This window comes from Metarhizium brunneum, chromosome 1, assembly GCF_013426205.1.
Source record: "Metarhizium brunneum chromosome 1, complete sequence".
Classification (NCBI taxonomy): Eukaryota; Fungi; Ascomycota; class Sordariomycetes; order Hypocreales; family Clavicipitaceae; genus Metarhizium; species Metarhizium brunneum.
The window spans coordinates 1,481,060-1,508,677 of NC_089422.1; the positions used below are offsets into that span (position 1 = coordinate 1,481,060).

Sequence of the window (27,618 nt, forward strand, 5' to 3'; positions counted from 1 at the left end):
ATGGTCCCTCTCGTCCACATCGCGCGCGGTGTGGCCAGCGTTGACCAATGAGCCGCGAGTCGGTCGCCTAGAGTGTCGTGGTGGGTGTCGAATTCGGCAGCTCAACGGAGAAAATCCACAAATTCACCGCCAGAGGCCCTGAAACGCTGCGCCCAAGGCCCAAGCCAGAGCCCGCTAACATTGACTAGCATCTTGCACCACGTCGGAGTCACAATCGGACCATCGTGCGTATATCTAGCTAGTTGTTCCACACATCCAGGCGTATGAATGGGTTGGGCTGGTGCGAAGTTGCATTTGCTTCTTTTCTATTTTCTATTTCCTATTACTCTCCATCCGGATTGAATACTATCGACGGCTTTCATCTCTTACACACCTGCTGGAATCGACGGCATGGCAGCGATTGTTGGTCATGGCTTCAAGCCGTGGATATCGCGGCCAGACACGAACGGCGTCATTGGGGTGTGTATTGCATTAGCATTAATCACGGCCATTTACAAGTTTGTTCGTACTTTGCATATTTTGCGTGCTGAACAAGCAGGCGGTCAAGGAACAATGCTTACGCCTACCAGATTGCCAAGTCATGGACAGCAACGGAGCCGCAAGCCAACATCGATGCCAAACCGGGGGAGATGCCAGCTCGACACGACGAAACGCCCAGTTTGGTCGTTGAGCCTTTGGAGAAGTTCGATTGGCAGGCAACAGAGCCCACCATATACCTGCCCATCAAGCCGGTGTACCACATCACCATGGGTGAGTTCGCTCCCTCAGCCATCCAACATGACAAGAGTTCCCGCTAAAGCGAGGACACAGCTCTTCAACAAGACACGCCCTCGAGGCTCATCACCATCGACAGAGACTACCTAGACAGGGTGACCCTTCGGCGTAGTCTCATTGACGAAAAGGGCCACGCAGTCCACGGATACCTGCCCCGAGGCAAAGAGTCCGTGGCCGAGCTGTACACGTACCTCTTGCGAGACTACTTGCCCGCCCGGTACCCCACAATGTTCAGAATAGGCCCGGACGGGACCGTTTTCGAAAACACGGTAACGGGTAGAACATTCCCCATCCAACCGCCGGAAGATGCAGACGCTGCCCTTCGAACACTGGGAGAGACAGTCGAGGAGGATCTGTTCCTCTTGCATGAAACATCCGGCGGTCATCTCTGCGTGGCCTTCATGTGCTGTTTCCCGTCCGGGTTTGATCCGTCCGAGAAGTTCGGCAACTTACTCAAGGACATACACGCTCCCGTCCCGTCTTACTCCAAGATTGGCACGAGTATGGAGCGATTTTTCAGCAAGCTTCAGGTGGGGAAAAGCGTGAAGCGGTTAAATGTACGTCTTTCTTACCGTCAAACGGAGATGGGGCCCCCGCTTTGTCCTAAGCAGTCTTTTAACAATTCCTCGCCAGTGGTCCGTTCAAACCAATAACGAGCTGTATACGCTGGGAAACCACATCAAAGACGACGCGGCGGAGGTTGTTTCGGAAGACAGCATAGATGTGAACCAGGTAACGTTGGGACGCACCGCGTGCAAAGAGTATTCCAGCTGACTTTCGGCAGACATATCTCCGCGTGGAGCTCCAAACCTTGACGCGGCTGCCCAGGACGCAAGCCGTCTTGTTCTCGTTCAAGACGTACCTGTACGGTATTCGACAAATCAGAGAGCAGGGGTCAGGCCCAGAGCTGGCCGATGCTATTGAGGGCTTGAAGTCGGGGAATGCACCGGGCATGTGGAGGTACAAATCGGCAGTTCGATGGGGGAAGCCGGTTTGCGACTATTTGCGGTCATGACGAAGACGGGTACAGACCAAAAACGCGTAGTGTAAACGGTCAGAATCGCCAAACGCCATCAAGGCCGGGCAGGGGGCCGGATCTAGGCGCGGCTCAGTGGCGCAGGATTAGCAGGGGAGCACTCTGAGCTAGGTACTTAACCTGGCCAAAGACGTCAGTACATGAGCTTGAACCATGGCGCCTGGGAGTTACGTACCTGTAGAGTGACATGGCATGACGCTCCGTGCAACAGGCACCCATCACCTTGCTTCTTCTTTGACTTTGCTGTGAAACTTGTGTGAGCATGACACACGCCCAACGTCGTTGAACACGTCCTTCTCGATGCCCACGTGACGAGGCTGCCGCTCGATTGTCTCAATTCGGTTCTGCCATTGGCTAAGGCGGCTGTAGCTGTGGCGTCGGTGTGGCTCGGGCGACTCCTGTGTGCTTTAATTGGCAACCCCACACACTCGAGCTCGGTCAGTCCGCTGTAGCCTCGCAGGTGCCAGCCACAAAGGCCAACTGGTACACTCGCAGTCTCTTCTATGTGCGATATCTGTTCGGCACGGCAAGCGCGACCTCCGCCCTCGTGCTCGTTCACAACCGCAGCCGCAGCCGCCTCCACGACGTCTTCACGTCTTCACGTCCTCTACGCCCTCCCCTCACTCGCCTCGCAGACCAACGTCCGCATTGTCCCAACTACTAATTTAACCCATCTGATTTTTTTTTCTCCTTCCAACTTGGTCATTTCTCATTCGCCCTGCTCCTCTCACCCTCTTATACCTATACCGTCTGCGCAAGCCAAGATACCCAATTGCCCTTTGTCGAACGATCGACGCTTTCAGCGTCCCCATTCAGCGTCCCCATCAAGCCCGTCAAGCCGTCTGAACACCGATCCTGCCCATCGCGAAGCCTTTCCGATAAATTATACCAGTGATTTTTTATCTGCCGTCATCGAATTCCACCAGCGACATCCACACCCACGTTCGTTAATAGCTGGCTGGTCAACTTTTACGTCCTCTGTTCTCCGCATCACGAGTGTTGGTTGCAAAGCCTAACGGGTGGGACTACGAAGCCTTAGCGGCGGACTATGCTCTGACAGTTTGAATTCTTTGCAACAGACGTCTTCTTTCTGGCTTGCTTAGGGCCCTGCCACTTTTCTTCTTCTTTTTTAGATCCTTCCGCCTGCCCGCGCGTGCGATTCGATTCGAAGAAATCAGCATCGGTAGCCGTCGCTGACAATCATGTCTGCTCCTTGTACGTTGTCATCTCTGCACTATATCTTGAAGCCCTCTTTTAACAGTATGCTCCTTGCAGTGACTCCCGATGAGCAGGGACGCTATACCGAGATCATCGATGATATCTTGGCGACTGCAGATCTCGAGACTATTTCTCGTAAAAAGGTCCGGCAAGCGTTGGAGGGCCGACTTGGCGGCAAAGACTTGAGCGAACAGAAGGTGCGAGTTGATCATAAGTGCCTGCTTCTGCAATGCGCTCGTGCTGGTGGGGTAGTGTGGGTGTGAGTTTGACGGCGCACTAACGGGATGCAGGAGGCGATTAAGCGTCTAATCGAAGCTCGTTTCGATGCTGTCTCTGGGGCTGATGTTGAAGATGTCCCAGAGCCATCGCCTCATAAGCGGTCTAATGGTGTCTCAGTCTACGACGAGACCGACCCTTCTGCCTCGCCGGAGCCAGCAAAGAAGAAGGCGAAGCGAGCGTCCTCGTCTGAAGACGCGGATGCGCGCCTAGCTGCCCAGCTTCAGGCTCAAGAGAATAGCTTGGCCCGTGGACGAACCACCCGTGGAGGTGGTGACCGGGCTGTGAAGAAGCGAAAAGCGCCACGCAAGAAGAGCTCCAAAAAGGTCCGCGACGATGATGATAGCGATGTGAACGGCAGCGGAGAGTCTGGCGTAAAGAAGCGCAAGGCCGGTGGTGGTTTCCAGAAACCATTTAATCTAAGCTCTACGCTGTCTGACATTTGTGGCGAGACGCAAGTAAGCAGCGCATCAACCATTTGCCCTAAATTGAGCCAACTAACAAATACAGCTCTCCCGCCCGCAAGTCGTCAAAAAACTTTGGGAACACATCAAGGCCAACGACCTTCAAGATCCGGCAGACAAACGACAAATCCGGTGCGACGCCAAGATGCAGGCTGTGTTCAAACAAGCCAGGGTGGACATGTTCAAGATGAACAAAGAGATTGGCAACCATCTTTATCCAGTCGGGGAGGAGTAACTGAATACAGTCACGACTTCGCAAGCACGTTACAATCCACAACAGCAAAAAAGAATATCACGGTATCGGCGCCTCGAGGAGTATCCGGACAACATGGACGTTTTCTCGTCCTTGAGCTTTTATTTTTTTTAAACTTTTTGTGATTTTGGTTTGATTGGCTTTAGTTATCATCAAGTCATTTTTATGCCTTATTTTGTCTGCTTTCATATTTGGGCCGGCAGCATGGGATGGCGAGGAATAGGATTTGAGGGTGTGTTTCATACTCCATATGGGCCCATGTCTCAATTTGGGAATGCCTAGTAACGAGAGATGGGTATTGTGACAGAGGCTTGAAAGGCCGGTGCTGTAGAGGGAAGGGTGAGGTGGGGAGCGGTGGAGGATGGAACATGTTGAACATGATATCAATTAGAGGACATGAGGTTCTTTGAAGAGGAAGCCGATAGGATAGTTTGGTAGTTTGGCTACGGCTGAATTACGGGACACCGTTGACCCATGTCTATTTGAAGAATAAACATGTTAATAATGTTCTCGGCATGCTTGTAAAGTTGTAGTGTTACCCTACACCCAAATGGATAAAGGGCGGCCGACGGGCTAGCCACGTAGCAGAGTACAATGTACGTTAAAGAACTTATCGACAGCGTCTACATTTTAACTTTAAATTGAACATGGATTATTTTATTTTGTCTAGTAGTGTATTGTGATCCAGGCAGGATACTGAGGGAATTTGACATGGAACATGCATGGACTGCGACTTTACCAGTTATCCCCCGGCACACACATATATATATATATAGGCCACGATTTAGGAAATTTAGAACTTCTCAGAGATCAATATTCATAGCTAAAACTAAAAGTAAAAAGTAACAAAAAAAAAGATGTGCCGCAGCGAGGACTCGAACCTCGGTTTCCAGTGATTTCGTGCTCGACGAACCACAAACTGGTGTCCTTACCCCTAGACGACTGCGGCTAGTGGGTCTGATGATGTCGGTGTTTGCCCGGTAAATTAGATTATGTACTCTGTATGGAGTGCTCCGTATCTGGACAGCTTGGGCTAGGCCTCGCTTGGCTCCCTTGGCAGCTGGAAGGTGCTTCCCGGCTGACTCACAAACGGGGCGTCAATTAAACGGAAGTTCGCCCCTCGTTTGTGCGACGGAGCGTTTGGCTCAGCACTTGACCTATTGGCGGCTTTGGCGGCGCCAGTGATGCTGACCTGCCCCTCCAATTGGCACCCCGAGCACTCGAAGCACCGTCATAAATCGACGACTCCAGACACATGTGCAGAAAATTACCAAGCATTCCATCGCCCTAGGTCCCTCGAGCATGGTACCAACATTACTCATCACGGCGCATCTTTTCACTGACGAAGCGTACATGAACGTCTCGTTTGCTCATCTCCCTTCCGTTATCCACATTCATCTGAACAAACGCCACGTTGCGTGAAAAAAAAAAGACGAACAAAAAACCTAAAATCTCCCCTACCAGTCGACACCTTCTCGAGAGAAATAACCTCCCCAGTCAACAACATTTCGCCGTACATTTTCGCATTGGAAACGAACTCGTACCCACCACTGGCTATGCCTGCTACCGAGGGCGCACCTCAATCCGGCCGCGACGAGGGCTCTAGAGGACGAGGGCGTGGCCGTGGACGAGGCAGCGGCGGGCGTGGAAGACGAGGCCGAGGAGGAAATGCTCAAACCGCAGTCAATGCCACTCCCGCCAACCCAGCAGCCCAGCACGTTGCCGCCGCCGCAGCAGCAGCAAGAGTTCAGCTCCTGAAGCAGCAGAGCCAGACTGCTGACGCCAACGCTGGCGTGCCGACTCCTGCGACCCCGGCTGACGCTGACGATGATGCCGACATCTGCTTTATTTGTGCCAATCCGGTTGCCCACCATTCTATTGCTCCTTGCAATCATGCGACCTGTCATATCTGTGGTTTGCGGATGAGGGCCCTTTATAAGACGAAGGACTGCGCCCATTGCCGAGTACGCTATGCTCCTCTCCGTTGATCGATGTGAATTGAACCACATGCTAACCTACATGTCTTAGACCCCAGCCCCCTTTGTCATCTTCACAGATGACACTGCAAAGCGCTTCGAGGATTACACCGACAAGGACATCACCACCACGGACTCCAACATCGGCATCAAATACACAAATGAAGACATCGTGGGGGATACCGTGCTCTTGCTGCGGTACAACTGCCCCGATGAGTCCTGCGACTTTGCCGGCCTCGGATGGCCCGACCTCCACCGCCATGTCAAATCAGTCCATCGCAAACGAATGTGCGACCTGTGCACTCGCAACAAGAAGGTCTTCACGCACGAGCACGAGCTCTTTTCCGACAAGGAGCTGGAGAAACACATGCGACGCGGCGACGATAAGCCCGGCGCCGCCGACCAAACCGGCTTCAAGGGCCACCCCCTGTGTGGTTTCTGTGGCGAGCGCTTCTACGACGACGACAAGTTGTACGAGCATTGCCGCATGAAGCACGAGCGTTGCTTCATCTGCGACCGCCGCGATTCTCGACAACCGCACTATTACCTCGACTACAACGCCCTGGAAGAGCACTTCAAGAAGGACCACTACATTTGCTCCAACAGCGAGTGCCTGGAAAAGAAGTTTGTCGTGTTTGAGTCTGAAATGGACCTCCAGGCGCATAACCTCAAGGAACATGCCGGTAAAGCCGTAGGCAGAGACGCCAGGCTTGTCGACATGTCCTCCTTTGACATCAGACAGTCGTACCAAACCGAAAGACGCGGTGGCCACCGAGACGGCGAGGGACGAGGCCGTGGCAGACGACGAGGGGGCAGGGGCAGAGACCCCAACGAGGACACCGTGCCGCCGACTTCTGCCCAGCCGCTGCGCAGAGACGAGCTGGCCTTGCAGCGTCAGTTGGCAATTCACTCGGCGCAATCCGTATCGAACCGAACCTTTGGCGGCCAGCTCTCCGCGCCCGCTGGCCAGTCTTTGACCACACGCTCGACGCCGTCCGGCACGTCAACGCCCGCCCGAAGCAATAACACAGCCAGCCCCCAGAATGGCCTCGCCAGCGCCATGGACTCACTGACCGTTACCGACACGTCAAACATGTCACCGGAAGAACGCGCCCGCCTGGTCCGCCACAGCTCCGTCGTTGAGCGGGCCGCCAACCTCCTCGGCAACGACGCCAACAGACTCAACACGTTCCGCCAGCACATCTCGTCCTACCGCCAAGGGGGCTTCACGGGCCCCCAGCTCATCGACGCCTTCTTCACCCTCTTCGCTGACGTCTCGTCCAATGCCCTCGGCACCCTGGTCCGCGAAGTAGCTGACCTCTTCGACGACAAGACCAAGGCCGACAACCTCCGCAAGGCATGGCAGGACTGGCGCGCCATCAACGAAGACTACCCAAGCCTCCCCGGCCTCAGTGGCATGCATGGCGCGACCTCCAGCTCAAGCGGGTGGGCGAACGCCGCAACTGCCAATCCGGCCTCCCCCAACGCAACAGCACCTGCTCAGAAACACTCCAACAGAGTCCTCCGTCTCAAGAACAGCACCCGTCTCGGCGGTCCTACGCCGACATCCATCAAGGCCACACCAGGTTGGATATCGTCTCCCGCGGTTCAGCGACCACCAGCATCGTCATCCGCCTTCCCCTTGCTCCCACCAGCCTCATCATCAGCGTCAGTGTCAACGTCGGCATCTATTTCCCGCCCAACATGGACGTCCTCCTCCTCCTCCTCCCAACCCGCCCAACCGCGATCCGCCATCTCCCGCAACCAAGATGCCTTCCCGTCTCTTCCCGCCGCCCCCAAACCAACCACCACCATTTTCGGATACGGATCCGGCCGCGGCGTCCGTCGCGACTACGGACACGCCGAATCCAACTTCACATGGGGGGCTAGTTCGTCCGCCGCAAATACAACCCCCGCCGAGGAAGATGACGACGCGGCCACCTCCAAAAAGGGGAACAAGAAGGGCAAGAAGGTCCTCGTGCAGTGGGGATAGTCGGGGCGTTTGGAGTAGCGGTTGCAGAAAAACCATGGAAGCATTGGCGTGGAAATAAATAAATGCCTTGTGATTTAGCGCCGTATATTGTAGTTTAACATTCATGCATCTAAGATCCTCTGGTATCCCGTGCGAATTTGGCTCACGGAGAACACGTGCACCGGCTGCGTCACCGCCACATCTTGGGATTTGTTGAATATTCACCTTGGTGATAGACGCTAGACTATCTATGCGAATATCACTCATTGTCGTAGGGACATGCATGTATCAATACAAGGCACGTGAGAGACTCTTAACGAATCGAGGAACAAGAGCATTCGATTAAGTCGACACATTTTACGCGCATGCCAATCACATACTATAAAAAGAAACCATAAAACATGGCATACCATGCTAAAAGAAACTACAATCCAGCAGGCTCATAATACTCTCTAAACCGGTCAGACTCTTCCCACTGCACATTGTACACCACGTTCCAACACACCAACAGCAACTGCGGGAACCGTGTCGTCCAGAAACTCAGATATCCATCAGGAAGAGGCCCGACCTGGCGCTTCAAAGAGTCCGACATGTCTTCGTAGTGATTGCGCTTGTTGCGAAGCGCCCGCAAAAGATCCAGGAGTCGAGAGCCCGTGTACTTGCGCTGCTTGCCAAGAGAGTCGACGAATTCTCGAGGAAGAGAGCGCAAGAAGTCGCCTCTTGTGATCTCGGGAGCGTGACGCTCTAGCTCTTCTAGAGCTACAGATGGAGGATCACGGGGCTCCTTTTCAAAATGATCCGACACGTCACAAAGGAAGGAAAGTCGCTTCTTAGGCGACCAAAAGAACGGATGACACATGATCTCGGTTGCGGTTGGCCGCTGCTTGGGGTTGGCGTTGAGCATCGACATGATCAGATCCTTCGCCTCGAACGCAAAATCACCCAAAACATCCAGCAACTGTAAGCTGTAGTTGTTCTTCCTGATGTTGACCTCTCTCATGTACCTGTCACCGCAGTCAAACGGATGGGAACCATTGGTCAGGACGTAGAAGAAGACAAGACCAAGGGAAAAAATGTCAATGGCGCGCGTGGCCCTTCGGTGGTGCGGCATAGTGCCGTCCTGGACAAGCACAGAGCCAGATCCGCTATGAGTGCTAGCTTCCATCAGGTTGAGGTCGCGACCGTCGTCATCTAGTAAGAGCTCGGGAGCTCGCCAGCCAGACGTTCCAGCTGCCCTGCCAGTCGTGGCACCAAAAGAAGACTGTTCACTCTCCAATTTCTTACACAGACCAAAATCAGAAACCAGAAGCCGTGGCTTGCCGTTCTTGCCCATATTGACAAGAATATTTTGAGGCTTCAGATCTCTGTGAACAATACGGAGATTATGCAAGTGGCTGATTCCATTGGTGATTTGATACAAGACCCCTGGCAAATCCACTTTCCCCGCATTTGCTAACTCATGGAATGCATGCGGTCTTTCCACAATCTCTGCTAATGATGCGGCACAGCGTTCCAAGGCAATGAAGAGAAAGCTACCTTGGGTTTGCTGGGAGTAATAACGAATTACTGGAAACTTGTTAGTAACCAAATGAAAATCCAGAGTCAGTATAGCCTTCATGAAACTAACCATTTGGATGATCGTCGCTTTCTCGCAGAAGCCTCGTCTCCTGTGATGCAATATCGTAAAACTGAATCAACATTCGCTTTACGGCCACATCACGCCCGTCAAACTTTCCAGCGAACACGAGCGTACCATTGCTACCTGTTCCAAGCTGTTCTTCGAGATTGACTTCAATGTTTCCCATTCTGACAACGGGGCCAGACACGGCTTGCATATCGTTGGCGACTGTCAAGACATCAGGTTCCCAGATGGGTCGGTCTCCTAGCTTCTTGGCATTGCTAACGGCCTCCTCCACGGTGGCATTCGGTGGTTCATCCCCTCGGGATTGTGAACTGTCCCGAGGCCTACCCTTGCGGTGCTTCACACCACCTCGACGCCCACGATGAGCCCTTTTCTTTTTGACTTCTGGGCCTGTACCACCGGCGACTGAGCCGTTGTCAGGACCATCAGCTAACTTATCTTTACCAGCGCCCGGCTTTGATGGGCTAGCAGACTTGGGCGTCGAATCGGTGTCGGTGGTGCTTTCATTATCAGGTTTTGCAATATCATCGTCGCGGGGGCTACGATCCTCAGCCTTGGCATCCAATTCAGGCGGATTAGCTTCGCTTGAATTGTCCTCTGCAGTGGCTGGCTTCGGCGATTGCTTTCCATTGGGTTCGGATACATCAGTACCCTGCGTCGCTAATTTGTCATCAGGTGTTGCCCCCGGTAGCAAGTATGAAAATACATCCTTAGGGCTGCTTCCGTTGAGCCACAGCTGATATGCTCTTGCAAAAGTCTTCCTGTTGTAGACCAAAAGACCAATAAGGAAAATGATCAGGACAGGGTTACTGAAAAAATCGTAGACGCTAGTCGCGGCACTTTGTGGAATACTCTTAACCTTATCCACAATGGTGGGCTCCTCGATTTCGACCGGGACATGTTGGGGGACGGACTGATTGTCTGGGTCTTCTCTATCATTGCCCGTCGCTGGCCGGTCAGGCAATGTAGGAAATTGCTGAACCTTTTGTTGGCTGCCTAGTGAGTGGGTGCCGATCAACCGGGATAATTTAGTTTCCGTCATGCTATCCCACGAGGCCATTTTCTCCCACCCATCGGGACGGGAGGCTGGGGCGACGGGGGCCGCGTCAATGAGAGGGTAGGCACGGCCACTGAGCGCATACCAGCCACCGGTTGTGGTACGGTTTAGGAAGATGCTGTTTGATGTGTGGTCATCGGGCGATGGCATTATCGGCTGGGATAGGAGAATCAGATCCGGATTGCTATCCGGCGTGGCATCCCAGGGACGGCAAACGTCGAATACACGAGCCACGGGAGCCTCAAACTTTTGACTGAAGAGGCGAGCTGGGACGGAGTTCGAGTCGGAGCGTGCATAGTCAAAGGAGTATATTTTGCCATCATGTTGAGTTGAGATATATCGATTATCCTTTGATACGCGATACTGATGAAAGAGATCTTTATCACGGTTGTTAGGAGTCCATTCGGCGTATTTCAGAGTGGCAATTGGCTTTCCGTCCCGCCTCTCAATGCCGACTGTGTACTCGGTTCTGCCGAGGGTAATAGTGCCCGTGGTGCTGCATTCTTCGGCGTCCCTGTCGTACAATGCATTTGGCTTGAGACAACTTTCAGCCTGATTGACATGAGATCCTCCGGTGCCGAACCACTTGATGACACGTCCTGTAGCGGCATCGAGAGTGACCATTGTTGTCCTCTTATCACCAACATAGACAACGGCAGGTTCCGGTTCATTTCCGGCAAAGGGGGATAGTACTTCAACCAACTCCTTCATAGTGAAGCCAGTCCATCGTGGTCGAGCATTTGGTTCGGGAATCCATACATAGACGCCGCCATCTTGATTAGGCTCAATAGCCCAGACGTAGTGGTCCACAGGACTGTAGTCGTCATCGAGTTCGGAACTGTTGCCTCGGTAGTGAATAGTTTCGACCATTGGTTGGTCGACCAAGAGACTCCAGAGTTGTTTGCCGGTTTTACGGTCGGCAGCATAGAGGTCTCCATCGACGGTCGCCAGAAGAACAAAGTCTTCCACTTCCCAGTCCTCCAGACTCCGCGCATATTGCGGCGAGGTTAACCCAGACGGTTGGCGTCGTAGAGGAGATGGTGCTCGGACGGAGTTATCCGGAGCCAAAGTTGTTGCAAAGGCGCTCGCATCGTTTCGAGTTTGTTTCTTATTGTGGTTGTGTATGTTGTCATCGAGACGGGGTTTGTGGGGTGTATTTTCGGAGCCGTGTCCAGCTTGCAGCTGATGTTGCTCCTCTTTCTGGTGATCGGATTGTTTCTGCAGAGCTGATCTCTTGTGATCACCACCGCTGGGTGTTTCTATCGTAGCTGCGCTGATGGGTGTAGCTCCCCAATGGGCGGGGTCATTTCGAGCAGCAGCGGCAGCGGCAGCGGCGAAAGCTGCGGGATGATGCTCGCGTGAGGGCTTTTTTCGGTCCTTGTAGCTACCGTCTACATCCACGGCAACACCAGCAGCGGGAGCAACATGTGGTGAGATGATTGAATGAGCGGCTTGCCGCGGTTGAGCGTCGGCGAGCTGGAACCAAGGCAGAAGTATCACGGCAAAGGCGAGAAACAATTTCTGCTGTTGCGAGGACCCCCCCCCGTCGATTGGGGGCCGTCGCAGCATGCTGAGGGGAGAATGCGGTTAAGTCAGTGGCATCGAAGACAGCTGCAGGCGATGATGGAGGAGCTGTGCTTCTACCAATACTGATGGTGAAAGCATTTACAACGCCGACGGTAGTGAGGCCATCCCTTCCGGAGGCCCAGTACTTGGTTTCTTGTGTCCTTTCTTCGTGTGTGTATGCGCGTATATGTGTGGTGTATGCTGGCGACGATGTCGATGAAGGGGGAGAGGCTTTGGGTGGAAGGATGCGTTGTGTGGTTGGGAAATACGAGAAAGCGTAATCGAAGGCTGGACGACCTAATGAGGGTGTTGGGTCCCTTGGATCTAGTAGTAGTACTAGTTGCTCTTGCCCTCCTTGTCCCACCAGACGGTTCCACGCCAGCCGACTGCTGAGTCTGTGGGGAAATACAGTACGAAAAAACACCTGTACCAACGCATACACCGTGCGTGCACATTGCATTTAATTTAAGTGGCGTCGCAGCGGCGAGTCCGCAACTATGCCGAGTATCCCTCAAATAGTGGTAGCTAATGATATAATACATATTTCACGGAGCTTATGCGAGCATCGAGATGGACAAGGTTTTGCCGCGGAGTAGAGAGGATTTTTTCGCAAGTCGAAACTCGAAACATGCATCGGGATGGCGCAGCTAGAGTGCGAGAAATGAGTCAATGACCCACCAATGTTTTTTTTTGAACCGTTTTACTCTATACAAGTTGGAGCCTGACGCAACTGTGTGCACTGTGCTATCGTGTACTGTATCATCTCCTGTCTCAAATACAGTAGTAACTCGGGCGTGCCTGCTGCGTCGTCGTCGATTAATGACTGGTGGGCAAGAATGAGGCAAGCACTCGAGACCACCATCATTTGAGACCAGAACTTGAGCCCAGACCGTCGTCTGTTCTCTGATCGTTTCTGTCTTTGGACCATCAAGTTTGTCACTCAAGGCCAACTGGCGTCGGTCGAATGGCTCTGTACTGCACTCTGTACAGCACTCTGTACAATTGACGAGCCGTTACTCCGTATTCGACTTTGAAAACCCGAATGCTTGCTCAATCTCGCTCAACGCCGAGCCAGCCCCTCTACGGGGTGGCCAAGGCCGAGCAAACATTTTGCCGATGCTTCATGCCATTTAATACGACCAGGGGATGTTGGGCAGGATGTTGTCGAGCGGGTATTCAGCACTTTCATCCCAGCCACTCCTTGTCTATGGTTGAAGGAGATGAAGGAGACTCTGCATAACTAATTGATTATTTATATTAAGTAGCACATCCTCCGTACAACCGCTGCGTCAGAAGGCTAAGTCGAGATTCTGCGTGACTCGATGACCCCTTGCTTGTATCCATACCAGCGCTTTTCCGGCTGAGAATGAAGCAAACAACGTCCCTTGCCGGTACCTTTGCCTGCGCACCTTGATGATTGTCCTCACGGTAATCCTTTCCAATCAGACGTGGTTCAGACCATCCCTCTTCAAGACAGGGTTACACACACATACATATCTGCGCTTTATATATTTTTATTTGTACATGGTAATAAAACGCTGGTCTGCCTTTCGTGATGTAGTATGAAACAATCAACCTGTACTATTGCATAGCGGCCTATACGCGAAGTACTCAAGTACATACGCCATAGTCGGAAAGAAGGGATTGGACAACAAGTAAGAGCAGGGAAGGAAGCTGGAAGCCCGTATCGCCGATTGATAAAGTACATACATACGGAGTACATGCCATGCATACTGAATTGACGCCGTAGACAATATTCCTCGCGGTCTCGGCTGTCGGAGCTTGACAAATGTGCTCCACATTCTCGAGTAATTGTCTTTGATGCATGACAAAACACTTGAATTCATGCCGGCGCTATTGAACTTTTGTGCGTGCGGACTCAACTCACTCATATACTGTGCATGCGCGTGTGAGTAGGGCTTTGACGGCCACCGAGCCGCACCAATATTGACGACATGGAGCGTTGGTCCAGCAGGCACCAGCAGGACATCAGGTCCGTTTCGTTTCGCCAGGGTACCCAAGCTCAAAGCGAGGCACTCGCATGAGTTAAGCGCGGCAGTTTTCCAAAACATGTTGCGCCGTTTCACCCGGCAAGGGAACAGGGGCCTGAAGATACCATTGCCCTTGTAAGAGCGCTGCGGAGAGCGGTGGGATCAGCGCCACCTCCAGCCCGGCGACACCACCGCATTGATTTTGCTACACTCTTCAGTGCTAATCTCAATCCGAGCCAAGCATCACTAGGGTCGATGTCTGGTACAAAAAACAAGGCCTTGGGGGTGAGACGGCCATCGTCCGCGTGTCGCGGCAGTGATACCTGAAGGTTTGGTATCATCATTGATGCTGGTACTCGGACTACCCCTAGTTTATTAGCCAACCAGTACCAAGCAGGGCAGTACTTCAAGTTCAATGGTAGGACATGGACACACCAAACAGTCCACTCGTACGGAGTACATATGCATATTCTAAGAGATAAAAGTGAGGGTATAATTTGTAAGAGTAACTCTGTTTCTGAACCCACCTTATAGGCTTTAGGTCTCTTGAATACTCTATATATAATAGTGCATTGCTACGAATACTGGCATTTGTGTCTAGCCCATGGCTATTATTACTCTACCGTACTTTTTTAATGTACCTAAGTATGTACTTAGTATGTCATAAGTGGCCAATAAATCGTGGTTGTCCTGTCAGTGCATACCTGTAGTACGTACTCAGTATGTACTAAGACCGCTGCCACCCACACTCTTGGGATGCCCTCCTGTAACTGGCTCGCTTCGTCCCGCCGGCACTTCCGCCTCACCACCTTTTCCCCCAAAAGTCTTTTATGGACACTCTTTGGCTTTATTGGTGCGGCTGTCTGGTGGCGTGACGGCGCATCAGCATCTTGCGTGTTGAAACACCGTACGGAGTACTGCGCAGGGACCAAAACCGAGGGTTCTTTGCTCGAAATCAAGCATGTTGGTTGACTGGCGCGTCAAGCAGCTTGCTTCCACAATAAGAGGAATAACAAGTGGTGGCGGCACGACTCGCTAGGTGGCTGTGCGCCCTGCTTCCTGTCACCAAATCATGCAAATCACCTATACTCCCAGAACAAAGCTTATGTGAACTAAACAGTGAAAATAAAGTTCATTATAAAGTGCCCAGACTCTGAAGCAACATTTTGTTTTACCAGTACAAGCCAATGCACCTGCTCTCCATGCAAGCCTGTAGAACATTGTTGTATCCATCTCGTCCAACATTTCATGCTCTCATTCGCCGTTCCCCTCGCACACCTATGCGAGAACCTCCTCACTCTCCTCCAAGACATCCTCCACAATCTCCTCAATAACTTGCTCCTGATCTGCACTGTCAACGCCCATAGCCTTGGTCTTGGACTCCAGTAGCGCAACGTGAGGATCCTGCGGTAAGCCGAGGGCGACACGCTCCTCATAAATTTCCTCCTCGACATCGGCGCGCCAGGCGTACCACTCTTCAAGCATGCGTCGTCGGGCCTCAACCACAGCCAGGTCTGCCGAGGCGCCACGGTCGGCATCTTCCTGTTCGAATACTCGGCTGTATTCGCGCAGGTTCTTGCGGACCTGCTTCTGCTCGTCCTTGGTCAACAGCGTCGGGGGTCGCGGTCGCCACTGGAATTGCTTAAACTTGTCAATGGGCTCTTCCCGCAAGGTCTCGCCCTTGAAGTCGTAAATGTGGTAGCCGTTTTCCATCTAAGTGGTATCATGGTTAGTTTCATGTTTGCATTGCAACGCCTCGTTATAATACGTCGTGCCAACTTACGGCATGCTTCCATACTGATGCCCAGGTGGCGACAAAGCGGCCAGATGGATCCCACTCAACATCGGTGACACCATAATGATCAGCAGTGTTCATCAGCTGTAGGTTGGCGGTCATGTCTTTGTCAGACTCGGGTTTGTCGCCCTCAAAGTCGAGATCAAAGAAGTCGAGGTCGGAGCTCTGCTGGTTGTGGATAGTGGCAATGACAACGAATCGTCCGCGCGGTGACCAGTAGATGGCGTTGCTGTTCTTCTTGTCCAGTGTTCGGAGGTGTTTGAAGTTGCCTGCAATGGGCCCCTTGACCTTTTCGGGGCAGAAGAATGAGACGGCAGTTTTGGGGGGCACAGCCGTGACGCCGACTGGTTCGGTGGTGGTGATGATGGCGAACCTGTCACCCTTGGGCTCCCAGGCAAAGTTGATGACAGTGTCCTTGATGGTGTCAACAACTTCGACAGGGACGCCCTTCTCCTTGATTCGGAAAATCTCCAATGTGGTGGCTTGTGATTTCTTCGACTTGGAGTGTCTGTCGACCTTGACGCAAAGGTAGGCAGCTTCCGACTGCCAATGCAGCTTGGCGTCACTGACGCTGAAGAGGTTGAGTGATCTAACAATTTCCTTGGAGGGAATGCTCATCAAGCCGACCTTGGCAGGATTGCTGCCGATTTCCGGAGTCCAGAAGCAGAAGAGTTGTTCGTAGTTCTTGACACCTTCTCTTTGGACCGTAGCAGGTGCCCAGTCAAAGTCCATGACGCCTTCAATCTTGATGCTAGTCTTGTCCAGTAAATTCATGCGTGGCAGCTCGTATACAGAGATGGATTGGCCCTGGGTCAATCGAGCAACATACTTGTCGTCGGAAGACCACTTGAAAGCAGGCCATTGCAGCTTTGGCGCAGGCTTGCCCTCCTCGGCCTTGGGGAGATCAAGGTTGGCGAAGGAACGCAGAGGAATACCCGTGGCAATATCCCAAATGACATAGTTTTTGCCATCGTCGTCAATGGAAAGGGCGGGGTGGCCGGTTTCAGGAATGGAAATAGGTCGGTTAGACCATGTAACCAAATATTTCTCTGTGGGGGAGAAGGCGACGAGGTTGACGTATGGGTGAGCAAATCGGGCTTGTCGGGACCATGACTGACCACCCCAGAGCTGAACACCTTGGGCGTGGATTGAAGTAAGATACGTGCCAAGGGGAGACCACTGTAAGAAGGTCTCAGTCCAGTGTTGACGGTCAACAATGTTTTCGGGTTGCTCCTTCTCGTTATTCCAAAAGACTCCAACGGTATCACCCCGGTACATGACAAACTGGTCACGCCCTCGGCCCGAAGGGTCCTTCATGAACCATCGTAGATGTTCCTTCTCGGCGAACTCGTCAATGTGAGGGGGCGTGTACTTCTCATCGATTCTACCCTCACCGCCGTAGCGCTCGACATCTGTAAGCTTGTTTACGCGCATAGTGTGTTTCTTGTCAAGGGGAACCAAGTCCAGCTGTCGTGTGGCGGCAGCAGCCTCGGCAGGTGAGGAATATTCAACAAAGGCAAAACTGAGAGTATAAAAGTTAGCTTCGAAAGAAAGAAGCCAGCGTCCTTGCCCGAAAACCTGGTTCAAGCTGCCCATGTTGTTTTTTTTGTCCTACCGCGACTTACCTCAAAGACTTTCCATCATCACCCATGGGCATGTGGATCAAATCCTCTCTCGTCTTTCCAACAGAGTTGAGTTTCTTCAATAAAAACTTGACCAGTTTGGGCTTCTGGTCCTCAGTGACTGCGGGCAAGCCGTCGATAACAACAAAGGCATCATAGCCCTGTTCCAAGGAAACCTCGAACTTCTCGCGAAGGTCCGAGATATCAATATCCTCCTCATTGAACTCATCGTCGTCGAGGTCGGCCTCGCGCAGGTGATCGAAGGACGGAGCCATGTTGGCGAAGATTCTCCGTTCAGGGAGGGGTGCAAAAACTGCCCCGCTTGGGCGACAGCGAAATGTTGTGCGTTAAGACGATTCGTTTGTGCGTCAAAGTGGCTGTCTGGGTATAGGTGTTCTGAAGTGCGATATCGATGCTTCGTTTCGTTTAGAGGTTATTTGAATCACCGTCACGGGCCTCAGGCGGTGGCGAGTGCAGCGTGTAGCGGCTGACTTGGGGCTAGGATGGGCAATTCCTCGTTGAGGGTCTTACAGCCGTTACAAATTTGGTGTTCTTCAGTTTCCGCAAAGTGTGCGGCGGAGAAGCGATAATCCTTCGCCGTCAATTTTCCACCGCGAGGGGCAAGTCACGTGGGAGGGAATTGTCGGCGGTTGCATAGTGGGGTTCAAGGCTGTTGAATTTGCGGCTAGGTGCAGTTGGGCCTGGATGGACCAGACCGTGTGTGCCAGGCGAATTTAGGAGAGCTTCAAAAAAAGAGGCTGCCTCGCAGTGTGGAAAGCGGTCACGAAACTCAAGCACGACAACCACCAACATCAGGCCCGCCGACTTGCATTTCCCTCTGTTTCCAAATAGCCTGCCATGGTATGTACAGCATTTGAGACTACACAAGATGCCAATTATTTGCCGGCAGAGTTCTTGAACCGCAGCTAACCTGCCCCCTCACCCCGCCATACAGTCTTTCCAGCCGACGCAGATTTTCGAAGAAGGCACCACAGAGGAGAAGGGTGAGAATGCGCGTCTCTCCGCCTTTGTTGGTGCCATTGCTGTTGGTGATTTGGTGAAGAGCACCTTGGGCCCCAAAGGCATGGACAAGATCTTGCAGTCGGCGTAAGTTTTGCAGACCCCCGCAACAAAAAGATATCCTGACAAATTGTCCCTGATACAGCTCCACCGGCGACATCATGGTTACCAACGACGGTGCTACCATCCTCAAATCTATTGCTCTCGATAATGCCGCCGCTAAGGTGCTCGTCAATATCTCCAAAGTCCAGGATGACGAAGTCGGTGATGGCACCACCTCGGTGGCTGTCTTGGCCGCTGAGCTACTCCGAGAGGCTGAGAAGCTGGTCGGTCAAAAGATTCACCCCCAGACCATCATTGAAGGCTACCGGATAGCCAGTCAAGCTGCTCTTAAAGCTCTCGAGGAGTCCGCCGTTGACCACAGCAAGAGCCCCGAGGCTTTCCGCAAGGACCTCGTTTCAATCGCACGAACGACGCTGAGCTCCAAGGTTTTGGCTCAAGACAGAGACCACTTCGCCACCCTTGCCTGCGATGCGGTTCTCCGGCTAAAGAAGTCATCCGATCTTAGCCACATCCAAATCATTAAGAAGGCCGGTGGCAAGCTGAGTGAATCGTACCTTGATGAGGGTTTCATTCTAGACAAGAAGATTGGTGTCAACCAGCCCAAGAGGTTAGAAAAGGCCAAGATTTTGGTTGCCAACACGTCCATGGATACCGACAAGGTCAAAATCTTTGGTGCTAGAATGAAGGTCGGGGCCACTAGCAAACTTGCCGAGCTCGAGAAGGCCGAAAAGGATAAGATGAAGGCCAAGGTCGACAAGATCAAGTCCCACGGCATCAACTGTTTCATTAACCGCCAGCTCATTTACAACTGGCCCGAGCAGCTCTTTACTGATGCTGGTATAATGTCTATTGAGCACGCCGACTTTGATGGTATTGAGCGTTTAGCCCTTGTCACTGGTGGTGAGATTGCTTCGACCTTTGACCACCCCGAGCAGGTCAAGTTGGGCACGTGCGACTTAATCGAGGAGGTCATTATTGGCGAGGACACTCTAATCAAGTTCTCTGGCGTGTCAGCCGGAGAGGCTTGCACTATCGTTCTGCGTGGTGCCACTGAACAGCTATTGGACGAGGCTGAGCGAAGTCTGCACGATGCTTTGGCCGTCTTGTCCCAGACTGTCATTGAGCCTAGAACGACGCTGGGTGGCGGGTGTGCTGAGATGGTCATGGCCAAGGCTGTTGATGGTGCCGCCACTCGTGTTGATGGCAAGAAGCAGTTGGCAGTGTCTAGCTTCGCCGTTGCCCTGAGGCAATTGCCAACGATACTTGCCGATAACGCCGGTCTCGACTCTGGTGATCTTGTTTCAAGACTCCGAAAGACCATTTACGATGGGCTGACTACGTATGGTCTGGATCTAATGAAGCCCGGCGGTGGCATTGAAGACATGCGGGATCTTGGCGTTATTGAGAGTTACAAGTTGAAGCGCGCGGTTGTATCATCGGCCAGCGAAGCAGCCGAGGTAAGCATCTTTCACTCTTCACTACCAGCTACGCCAAAATTATGTAGAAAGATGGATGACTAACAAACCGTGTACAGCTTCTCCTGCGAGTAGACGACATCATTCGAGCCGCGCCTCGACGGCGTGAGCGTATGTAAAGGGGTGATATTGGCAGATCTGAGGTACGATAGATATGGACTAGGGGTGGGTTCCTGGATGCAAAAAGTAAAGTGAAGACAACCTGTAATGATACCATAGAAATCATGAAAATATGAATGGTAGTTGGCGTGCGTCAGTGTCAATAAGCCACGGTGCACGTCGGCAAGGTCATCGATCTACTTTACATTCTCCTGGAATGATTTTGCAGCGAAGATGAGCAATGCCTGCTTCAAGTAAGGTTGCCTGTGTCACCGAGTCCTATGTTTCAAGGATTTTGTGTTTAAACAAGTGTGAATAGAGGATGACTCCCCTCCCTTGACACCAATAGTCTCCGCGTGACATCCTTCCCGGCCAACCACGCAGAACTGATTTTTTTTTCCCCCTGGAACTACACAAAATACAAAGACGTGCAACATTATTATTCGATGGTCGTTGAAAGTGAGGCGGTTAATAGGCCTCCGGTGCCCCTATGCATGCTGTAAAAGTAATGTTCAAACTTTGTCAGGCCCTTGTCCACCACCTGCATGGACTGTGTTGATGATGTCTGGTATCGTCTGAGCCGTCGCATATTATTTAAGGTCATAATTTTACCCATGGCTGATAACGCCTCCGGGCCGGCCATGAAAGAGAGAGACTGGGCTGGCATTCCCTGTTCCAAGCTAGTTGTAGAGTTTGTTTTTAATTTACGTTGGCAAAGTGTTATTCTTCCACTGATGGAGTTTCAAGCAGAGACGGCGACTGCTTTTCGCGTCGTGATGGGGTAATTGGAGCGACCAGGAAGTCGAATGAATGGGATCCTGGGCTGCAGGGGACAGGATATGGGGCCCAGGGCAATTTGCAGCAGCCATAAATATGGATTACTTTATGTACGGAGTACTAGTCTCTGGTACATGTAGTCCGGATCAATATCACCATGGACATTTGGCACAACTTTCAGTCCCATTCCTTGTCTCCCTGGACTTATCAACAAAGGGCTTTTGTTTTTATCAGTCTAGACCGGCTCCGAGACTCCCATGTCTCATTAAAATATTCCTTGACTGAGCGGGAAAACTAGACCACATGTGGGACATCAGAATGCACCAACGATGGAGTACCATTTTATTGGTGCATTCTGTATTGACAATATGTACATACACAGCAGTGTGCAATTACAGGACAGGGAGGTTCTTGATAGTTACTAGTACTCCGTAGCATTGTAGTACTATCTGGCGTCTCCCTGTCTTTGCTTCACAACCCCTGGTTCAGAATTCCGTGCCCTGAAGAAGGACCAGCAAAGGTCCTAGTCACGGCGCATGTTGTACGGAGTAGTTACCACCAACCAAAAGCGAGTCTTTGGGGTTTTGTTTGTAGGTTTGTACTGCGCCAATTCTTTTGCGTCACGGAGCGGTCATAGTGATCGCTTGCTGGCAAAACCACGGTTGGTTGGTTGGTGGTTTGCAGTTTTTTATTGTTCTCGAATGCTTCGTACTTGGTATTGTGATGGAGGATTGGGCGCTTTTGTATTGTACTGGATGCCATGGTCGCGCAACTTGAATAGGGGCCCGGGATTTGCGGATGCCCTCCGTCAAACGGTGTTGTGCTCAGTACGCCACGAGACGGCCTAGTGCTCTGGACCGTGACACCAGGGGCAGGGCGCAAAACTTCCCCAGACAAGTATTGTTTCCCGTGTGGCATATTATTCTGTCTGTCTGTCTGAACAATGTACAACAGACGACGGAGCACTTGGTGCGAGTAGTGAGTGGGTATCTCTGGTTTGGTTCAGCTGGCTGCACCGCGGAATCGACAAGCATCGTTGATCCATCGAGTCTCCACCGCTGGATTTGAGGATCGTGCTCGGTGCCAGGGATAATGAGGTCTAGCTCATTCGTCTGGTCCTTGGTCCGTCGTGCCTGGTTGCCTTGGCGTTGTTGGCGTCGTTGGGACTGCCGGTTCCAGGTCAATTGCTCTTGGGCCATGTCGATCCGTCCGTTCTTGTGTCGTTGGGTCCAAACTCTCTCGCCTCGTCTCGTGTGCCACTGTGCCTCATGTTTGGCCATGCGGGTCCGTCCTGGGCCCTGGCCATCTGTTGCTGCTATCACGGCCCATCCTTGTGCGTTTGGCGGCGGCCATGCAGGCGTCTAACTGGACGAGGGGGGGACAGTTGGGATGCAATGGAGGTCGATTGATCATTACCTTTGGACTAAAATAACAAGCATGCCAAGGAACGGAAGCTCACACCACCCCGACGCCTGCATCACGATTGGAGCAAGCAAAGGTGCAAAAAGGTGCGCAGGAGAGGAGCGGGGGCGAAGACGGAGATTGGCACTCTCCAAGGCCGATTTGGTCCATGGATGCTGCAATTGTGCCCTCCTATTCGGCTTCCCTCTCGTCATTGACTTTGGCACTCTGCTTTTGCCCTCTGAATATTCAGAACAAGTCTGCATATTCTCTCGTTTTTGCATTTTGCATCCAGTGTCCTGCACCTGGCATTTGCTCATCATCGACACCGGCTCTTCCCTCATTGGCAGCCGCCGCCCATTCGTTCAATCCTCAGCACTTCTCTCGTTTGAACTCCTCACTTCGTTTCTTCGCTGGCTTTTTTTTTTGTAACCTTATACTTTTTGCTTTATCGTCAGGGGGCCTGTCAATCATTCACACCCGTCTTCTGACACGCCGTTGCCGTCCCCGTGACCCATCGTTCGTATCCGTCGTCTCAGATTTCAACTTCCCCTTTCCCCGCGTCTACGGCCCCAGAGACCCTCGATACGAAAACGCAAAAGCTTAGAATCCACGACTGTCACGATTGCTTATAACGACCGGTTCACTGTTTGGTCCTCGTGAGTCCTTGCGGCTCCTGGCCACGCCGAAATATTCGCAAACAATTCTTTCACGCCAAACCTGCAGAGGGAGCGGAACGAAACAATATAATAGTTCCCTTTTTGGGCTCCTCAATAGTCTTGGGTTTCCTGCAATCACTTAATTTCCACCGTGCTGAATCCTCTGAAATGCAGCCATGATTCACGAACAAGTCGTTAGCAACATTATACCGAGCCCTGGATCTCCTCCCGGAATGACCACGTCTAAGAGCTCAAAATCTTCCTCCTTTCAGTCGCTCAACAGCGATGACGGCAGTGTGTTGGCAGATGTTAGCCACTTCGAAGACATCGGCTTGGACGACGACAATGTCACCCTCAAAGTCAACGTCCGCCCTGGGCCAACTCCATTGGTGACGCCAGTTGCTCGTAACCTGGCCGGTGGAAAGCGACCTCCAGGCCCGAAGCCGCGACGATCGTTTCCTAATCTCCATACCAGCGTCTACGCGTCCAACCCACGAAGCACAAGCCTCGCGGGGCTGACAGATCCACGACCTCTTTCTTTGAACAGAGGACATTCTACAGTTTCTTTGCCCGTCGCACGACGAAACCGCAGCACCAGTCCCAACTTGTCCTTAAACCCTAGAGATATCAACCTGCCGCCCAAGCCTCAGCCGCGACCTCGACGCGGAAGCTGGCAGGCGACTCGTCGCAAGAGCTTGCAAGATCTGGAACACGAGTGCGACGAAGATGATGGCGATGATATTCCTGATGGCATTGTGCTTGACAATGTGCCTATCTCTCCTCGACCTGCCAATGAGCGTCCACCAAGTCGAGCTCCCTCGATTTCACCGTCACCAGATCGTGCGCCCAAGGAAAGGGTCCGAAGCATTGGTAACGGCACACCGGCAGTAGCCCAGGCACAGGGATCCCTTCGATCTCCTTCGTGGAGGTCAGATGCATCGGACAAGCCGCCACCAAGCCCGGTCAAATCACGAGCCAATAGCTGGAACTTGGCCCTGGCTGATTTGAACGCCGAATCTAAGGCGCTGACCGAAAAGCTGGAGGAACACGCCGACGAGCTACATGAGCGTTCCAGCCGCCGTCCATCAGGAGCTGCCCGCCCAAACACCTGGAATTCTAGTCATATGCCCTACGACCATGTGTACGATAAAAAAGCCCGAGTAAAGTCGTCAACTCCCGAATTGCCACCGCTGCGGCGAACCGACATCATGATAGATCCGCTACCCATATCAAAGGAGAAGGAGGCTGTTCTCAGCCGTACCCGACCGTCTTGGTTACCGCCCAAGGATCCAGCGGAAGAACGTCGCCACCTGAAAGAGTATCAGAAGATGATGGCCGCCAGTGCCAAAGCCGACGAGAGGCGTGAGGCCGCTCGACGATCAAGGACCGAGTCAAGAGACAACACTGCGGACAACCTTATGCACATTTGGGAAGGTGACATCATCCCACGATGGAATGACGCCATACGTGAGAGACGCACAAGGGACATGTGGTGGCGAGGAGTCGCCCCGAGAAGTCGCGGCGTCGTCTGGGCTCGTGCCATTGGCAATGAGCTTGGTTTGACAGAGGCTACTTTCCGAACTGCTCTGGCTCGCGCTCGTGATTTGGAAGACAGAGTTCGCACCGACAGAGCAGATGCTGAAGATGCTAGGCGAGCCAAGTGGTTTGAGCAGATTCGCAAAGATGCAAGTGACAAGACTTGGAAGAATCTTAAAATCTTTGAAATCACTGGACCTCTGCATTCGTCATTAGTTGATGTGCTTAGTGCATATGCCATGTACAGGAGCGATATTGGTTACGTGTTTGGGTGTAATGTATGGCCTCCCAACTTTTGAATAGTCTTCTGGCTTGTTCAGTGTTTACTAACTTTGCTGTTGCAGACTATTGCGGCCTTACTTCTATTGAACCTTCCCAATGCCGAAACAGTGTTCATCGCGCTCGCCAACCTTTTGAACCGACCATTGCCTTTATCATTCTACACTGCCGATGAAACAGCACAAGCCTCTGCTTATAATCTTGTTTTGCAGACACTTGGCCACAAATCACTGCCGCTTCGCGATCACCTGACTAAGACTATGCGGGATGTTACGCCAGAACTTTACTTGGGTGGCATGTTTCTTAGCTTGTTCACAGGTCACTTGGCCATTGATGAAGCTGCGCGTCTATGGGATGTGTATGTGTTTGAGGGTGATGCCTTGCTAGTTCGAGCAGCCGTGGCTCTCTTGCTTTCCCGTGAAATGGCACTTCTCGGAAGTAAGACTTCTGATGAAGTCCTTGCTGTGATCACTAGGGCAAATTCGAGCACCGGAGCGGCAAGAGCAGTGGCTGCAGTTGGGGCTGAAGACCGGTTTATGGCAGCCGTTCGTGAAGCTGGGAAGGCTTAATTTCAATCTCCTCACTTGGTCATTCGACGACAGCAAAAAGAAATACCTTGCGACCATTTACATACGATATCTGGATTACCTTATACTGGGACTCGATCTGTTTCGATTTGATTTCAAGCGTTTAATGTATATCAAGATGTATAGACGGAGGGGACGCGTGCAATGGGAGCCGCGTCAAGGCGTTGTGACTTACTGAGCACTTGTGAGCGAGGCGGAGGAAGGAGGGGGAAAGCGACGGGCATAATCAGTCGGTCTGGAGCTGGCGTTTAATGAACTGGTCATATTCTTTGCGCTAGCGAGAGAAGCAATGAATCGGGAGAAGGAGAGGGAACCGATGAGTTGGCAAAATGCTGCCATCAAGATGTGTCTTTGGATTCAGGCGTATACATGCACGCGGCAAGTCTGGGTACATAATTTTCGCCCGTTGTGGACATGGGCTGTCAATATTCGGCCACGCGGCCTTGGACACCCGTTAGATTACATGACGGCTTAATTTTTATTACTTATTTCAATAAGACGTGAGAAATTCGCCGCATTCTGTGAATGACTGAATGAATGACCCGGGGACGAGTATCGTATCGTGCAGGCTGGCTGTATTTTTAACCGCACCATGCCACGATATAGGCGACTTGATCTCAATTGGATTCCGTATATTGTAATTGATGCACCAAATACTGCCTGCCCTACTGCTCATCACACCGAACGAAGGCGTTGAAGCTGGAAAGCACGTTTGTCTCTCGGGGTCCATCACGTGACAGCCAACAATATTCAGCCGACAAAAACAAACGCACACAGTTTTTGTCACGACCCTCATCCCCACTCAAATCAACATACATGGACGCAACTTACACCATCAACCGGCATCAACCTCACAGAGAAAGGGAGAGAGAAGAGTCGGGCGCACGGGGCGCACTCACCAGCAGGCCAGAGAAATGCCCTCGGGCTACAAACATGGAGACACGCCCAAGAAGGCCATGGTTCGCGGGACCATAGGCTACCTCGAATCCCAGGGCCTGCCCGTCAACAAATCCGCCATATTCAGACACTTTGGACTATCGCGGTCCCAGGGCTACGCGGCACTCAGCGGGTCAGCGCCGAAGCGGAGTGACCCCGAGTGGGAAGAGACGCGAGGGCGGCCCAGCAAGCTGTCCGACGAGGACCAGCAAAAGCTGGAAAGCATCCTCTGGGACGAGGCGTACGAGGACGTGTACCTCAACTGGGCGGGGCTGGCGAAGCACGCGGGCGTAGAGATGGGCTGCAACCCGAGGACGATGCACCGGGCCATGGGCACGCTGGGGTACAGACGGTGCCTGGGGTGCGGAAGGGGGTGGGTGAACAAGAAGCTGCGCGAGAGGCGGGTGGAGTGGGCGCGCCGGATGCTGGACGCGTTTGCGGCCGCGGAGACGGGCGGCTGGCGGACGGTCCGGTTCGGGTGCGAGCTGCACTTTGGCTTCGGGCTCGACGGCGCAATGAGGGTGATGCCCCGGCCGGGGGAGAAGTACTGCCCGGGCTGCGACGAGACGCGGCGGTCCGTCGACGACGAGGCAGGCGGGCCCGGGAGGTGGACGAGGGACGTCAAGAGAGTCCACGCGTGGGCGTGCGTGGGGTACAACTTCAAGAGCGACCTCGTCTTTTACGACGCCGCGACGAGCCCCAACTCGTCGGGCGTCATGGCCATGGCCGACTACCGCGACAAGGTTCTCGAGAAGCACGTCAAGCCGTGGCTGCGGCCGTCCGTGGGCGGGCCCCAGTCCTTCATCTTGGAGGAGGACGCCGAGTCGTTTGCCCACGGGGCGCTGAGCAAGGCGAATCCCGTGCAGCAGTGGAAGGAGCTCAACGAGCTCCGGAGCCACTTCAACTGCGGCGAGAGCCCGGACCTGAGCCCCCTTGATTCGGTGTGGCCGGCCGGCAAGCAGTGGAGGATGAAGCCGCTGAAGGACTGGGACGAGGCGTCGCTGAGGGAGGCGGCCCGGAAGGCGTGGAGGGACGTGGTACTTGACCAGGAGAGGGTCAATGTCTGGGTGGAGTTTATGCCGGAGAGGCTGATGGCCGTTGTGGACAGCGGCGGCAAGCTGGTGTCGTGGTAGAGCTGTATGAG

At 52.8% G+C, this 27,618-nt stretch overlaps 8 protein-coding genes and 1 non-coding gene across 9 annotated transcripts; 7 read left to right on the plus strand and 2 right to left on the minus strand.

Annotated features, from left to right (window-relative positions):
• Nucleotides 1-390: 390 nt before the first annotated feature.
• G6M90_00g004550 (uncharacterized protein) lies at nucleotides 391-1,789 on the plus strand (the record flags this gene model as incomplete). The annotated part of the gene is made up of 5 exons (XM_066129574.1): nucleotides 391-501; nucleotides 570-750; nucleotides 811-1,331; nucleotides 1,408-1,506; nucleotides 1,559-1,789. The coding sequence occupies 5 exons, from the start codon at nucleotides 391-393 to the stop codon at nucleotides 1,787-1,789; spliced, it is 1,143 nt and encodes a 380-aa protein (XP_065985843.1).
• A 1,223-nt stretch (nucleotides 1,790-3,012) lies between these two features.
• On the plus strand, nucleotides 3,013-4,003 carry spp27 (Upstream activation factor subunit; the record flags this gene model as incomplete). Its single annotated transcript, XM_066129575.1, has 4 exons — nucleotides 3,013-3,025; nucleotides 3,086-3,225; nucleotides 3,319-3,762; nucleotides 3,815-4,003. 4 exons carry the CDS (start codon nucleotides 3,013-3,015, stop codon nucleotides 4,001-4,003), a joined length of 786 nt encoding a protein of 261 aa, XP_065985585.1.
• An 878-nt stretch (nucleotides 4,004-4,881) lies between these two features.
• On the plus strand, nucleotides 4,882-4,970 carry G6M90_tRNA00000033. Its single transcript has one exon. It is a non-coding gene; the product is annotated as a tRNA-His (tRNA).
• Nucleotides 4,971-5,577: 607 nt separating this feature from the next.
• UBR1 (E3 ubiquitin-protein ligase) lies at nucleotides 5,578-7,990 on the plus strand (the record flags this gene model as incomplete). The annotated part of the gene is made up of 2 exons (XM_014686620.1): nucleotides 5,578-5,985; nucleotides 6,050-7,990. The coding sequence occupies 2 exons, from the start codon at nucleotides 5,578-5,580 to the stop codon at nucleotides 7,988-7,990; spliced, it is 2,349 nt and encodes a 782-aa protein (XP_014542106.1).
• A 403-nt stretch (nucleotides 7,991-8,393) lies between these two features.
• Nucleotides 8,394-12,237, minus strand: ppk4 (Serine/threonine-protein kinase; the record flags this gene model as incomplete). The annotated part of the gene is made up of 2 exons (XM_014686621.1): nucleotides 8,394-9,535; nucleotides 9,597-12,237. 2 exons carry the CDS (start codon nucleotides 12,235-12,237, stop codon nucleotides 8,394-8,396), a joined length of 3,783 nt encoding a protein of 1,260 aa, XP_014542107.1.
• Nucleotides 12,238-15,503: 3,266 nt separating this feature from the next.
• Nucleotides 15,504-17,917, minus strand: prt-1 (Eukaryotic translation initiation factor 3 subunit B; the record flags this gene model as incomplete). Its single annotated transcript, XM_014686622.1, has 3 exons — nucleotides 15,504-15,938; nucleotides 16,009-17,542; nucleotides 17,646-17,917. 3 exons carry the CDS (start codon nucleotides 17,915-17,917, stop codon nucleotides 15,504-15,506), a joined length of 2,241 nt encoding a protein of 746 aa, XP_014542108.1.
• A 583-nt stretch (nucleotides 17,918-18,500) lies between these two features.
• G6M90_00g004600 (uncharacterized protein) lies at nucleotides 18,501-20,319 on the plus strand (the record flags this gene model as incomplete). Its single annotated transcript, XM_014686623.1, has 4 exons — nucleotides 18,501-18,503; nucleotides 18,598-18,749; nucleotides 18,808-20,182; nucleotides 20,260-20,319. 4 exons carry the CDS (start codon nucleotides 18,501-18,503, stop codon nucleotides 20,317-20,319), a joined length of 1,590 nt encoding a protein of 529 aa, XP_014542109.1.
• A 2,993-nt stretch (nucleotides 20,320-23,312) lies between these two features.
• Nucleotides 23,313-25,520, plus strand: G6M90_00g004610 (uncharacterized protein; the record flags this gene model as incomplete). The annotated part of the gene is made up of 2 exons (XM_014686624.1): nucleotides 23,313-24,950; nucleotides 25,017-25,520. 2 exons carry the CDS (start codon nucleotides 23,313-23,315, stop codon nucleotides 25,518-25,520), a joined length of 2,142 nt encoding a protein of 713 aa, XP_014542110.1.
• A 932-nt stretch (nucleotides 25,521-26,452) lies between these two features.
• On the plus strand, nucleotides 26,453-27,607 carry G6M90_00g004620 (uncharacterized protein; the record flags this gene model as incomplete). The annotated part of the gene is made up of 1 exon (XM_014686625.1): nucleotides 26,453-27,607. One exon carries the CDS (start codon nucleotides 26,453-26,455, stop codon nucleotides 27,605-27,607), a length of 1,155 nt encoding a protein of 384 aa, XP_014542111.1.
• Nucleotides 27,608-27,618: the final 11 nt, after the last annotated feature.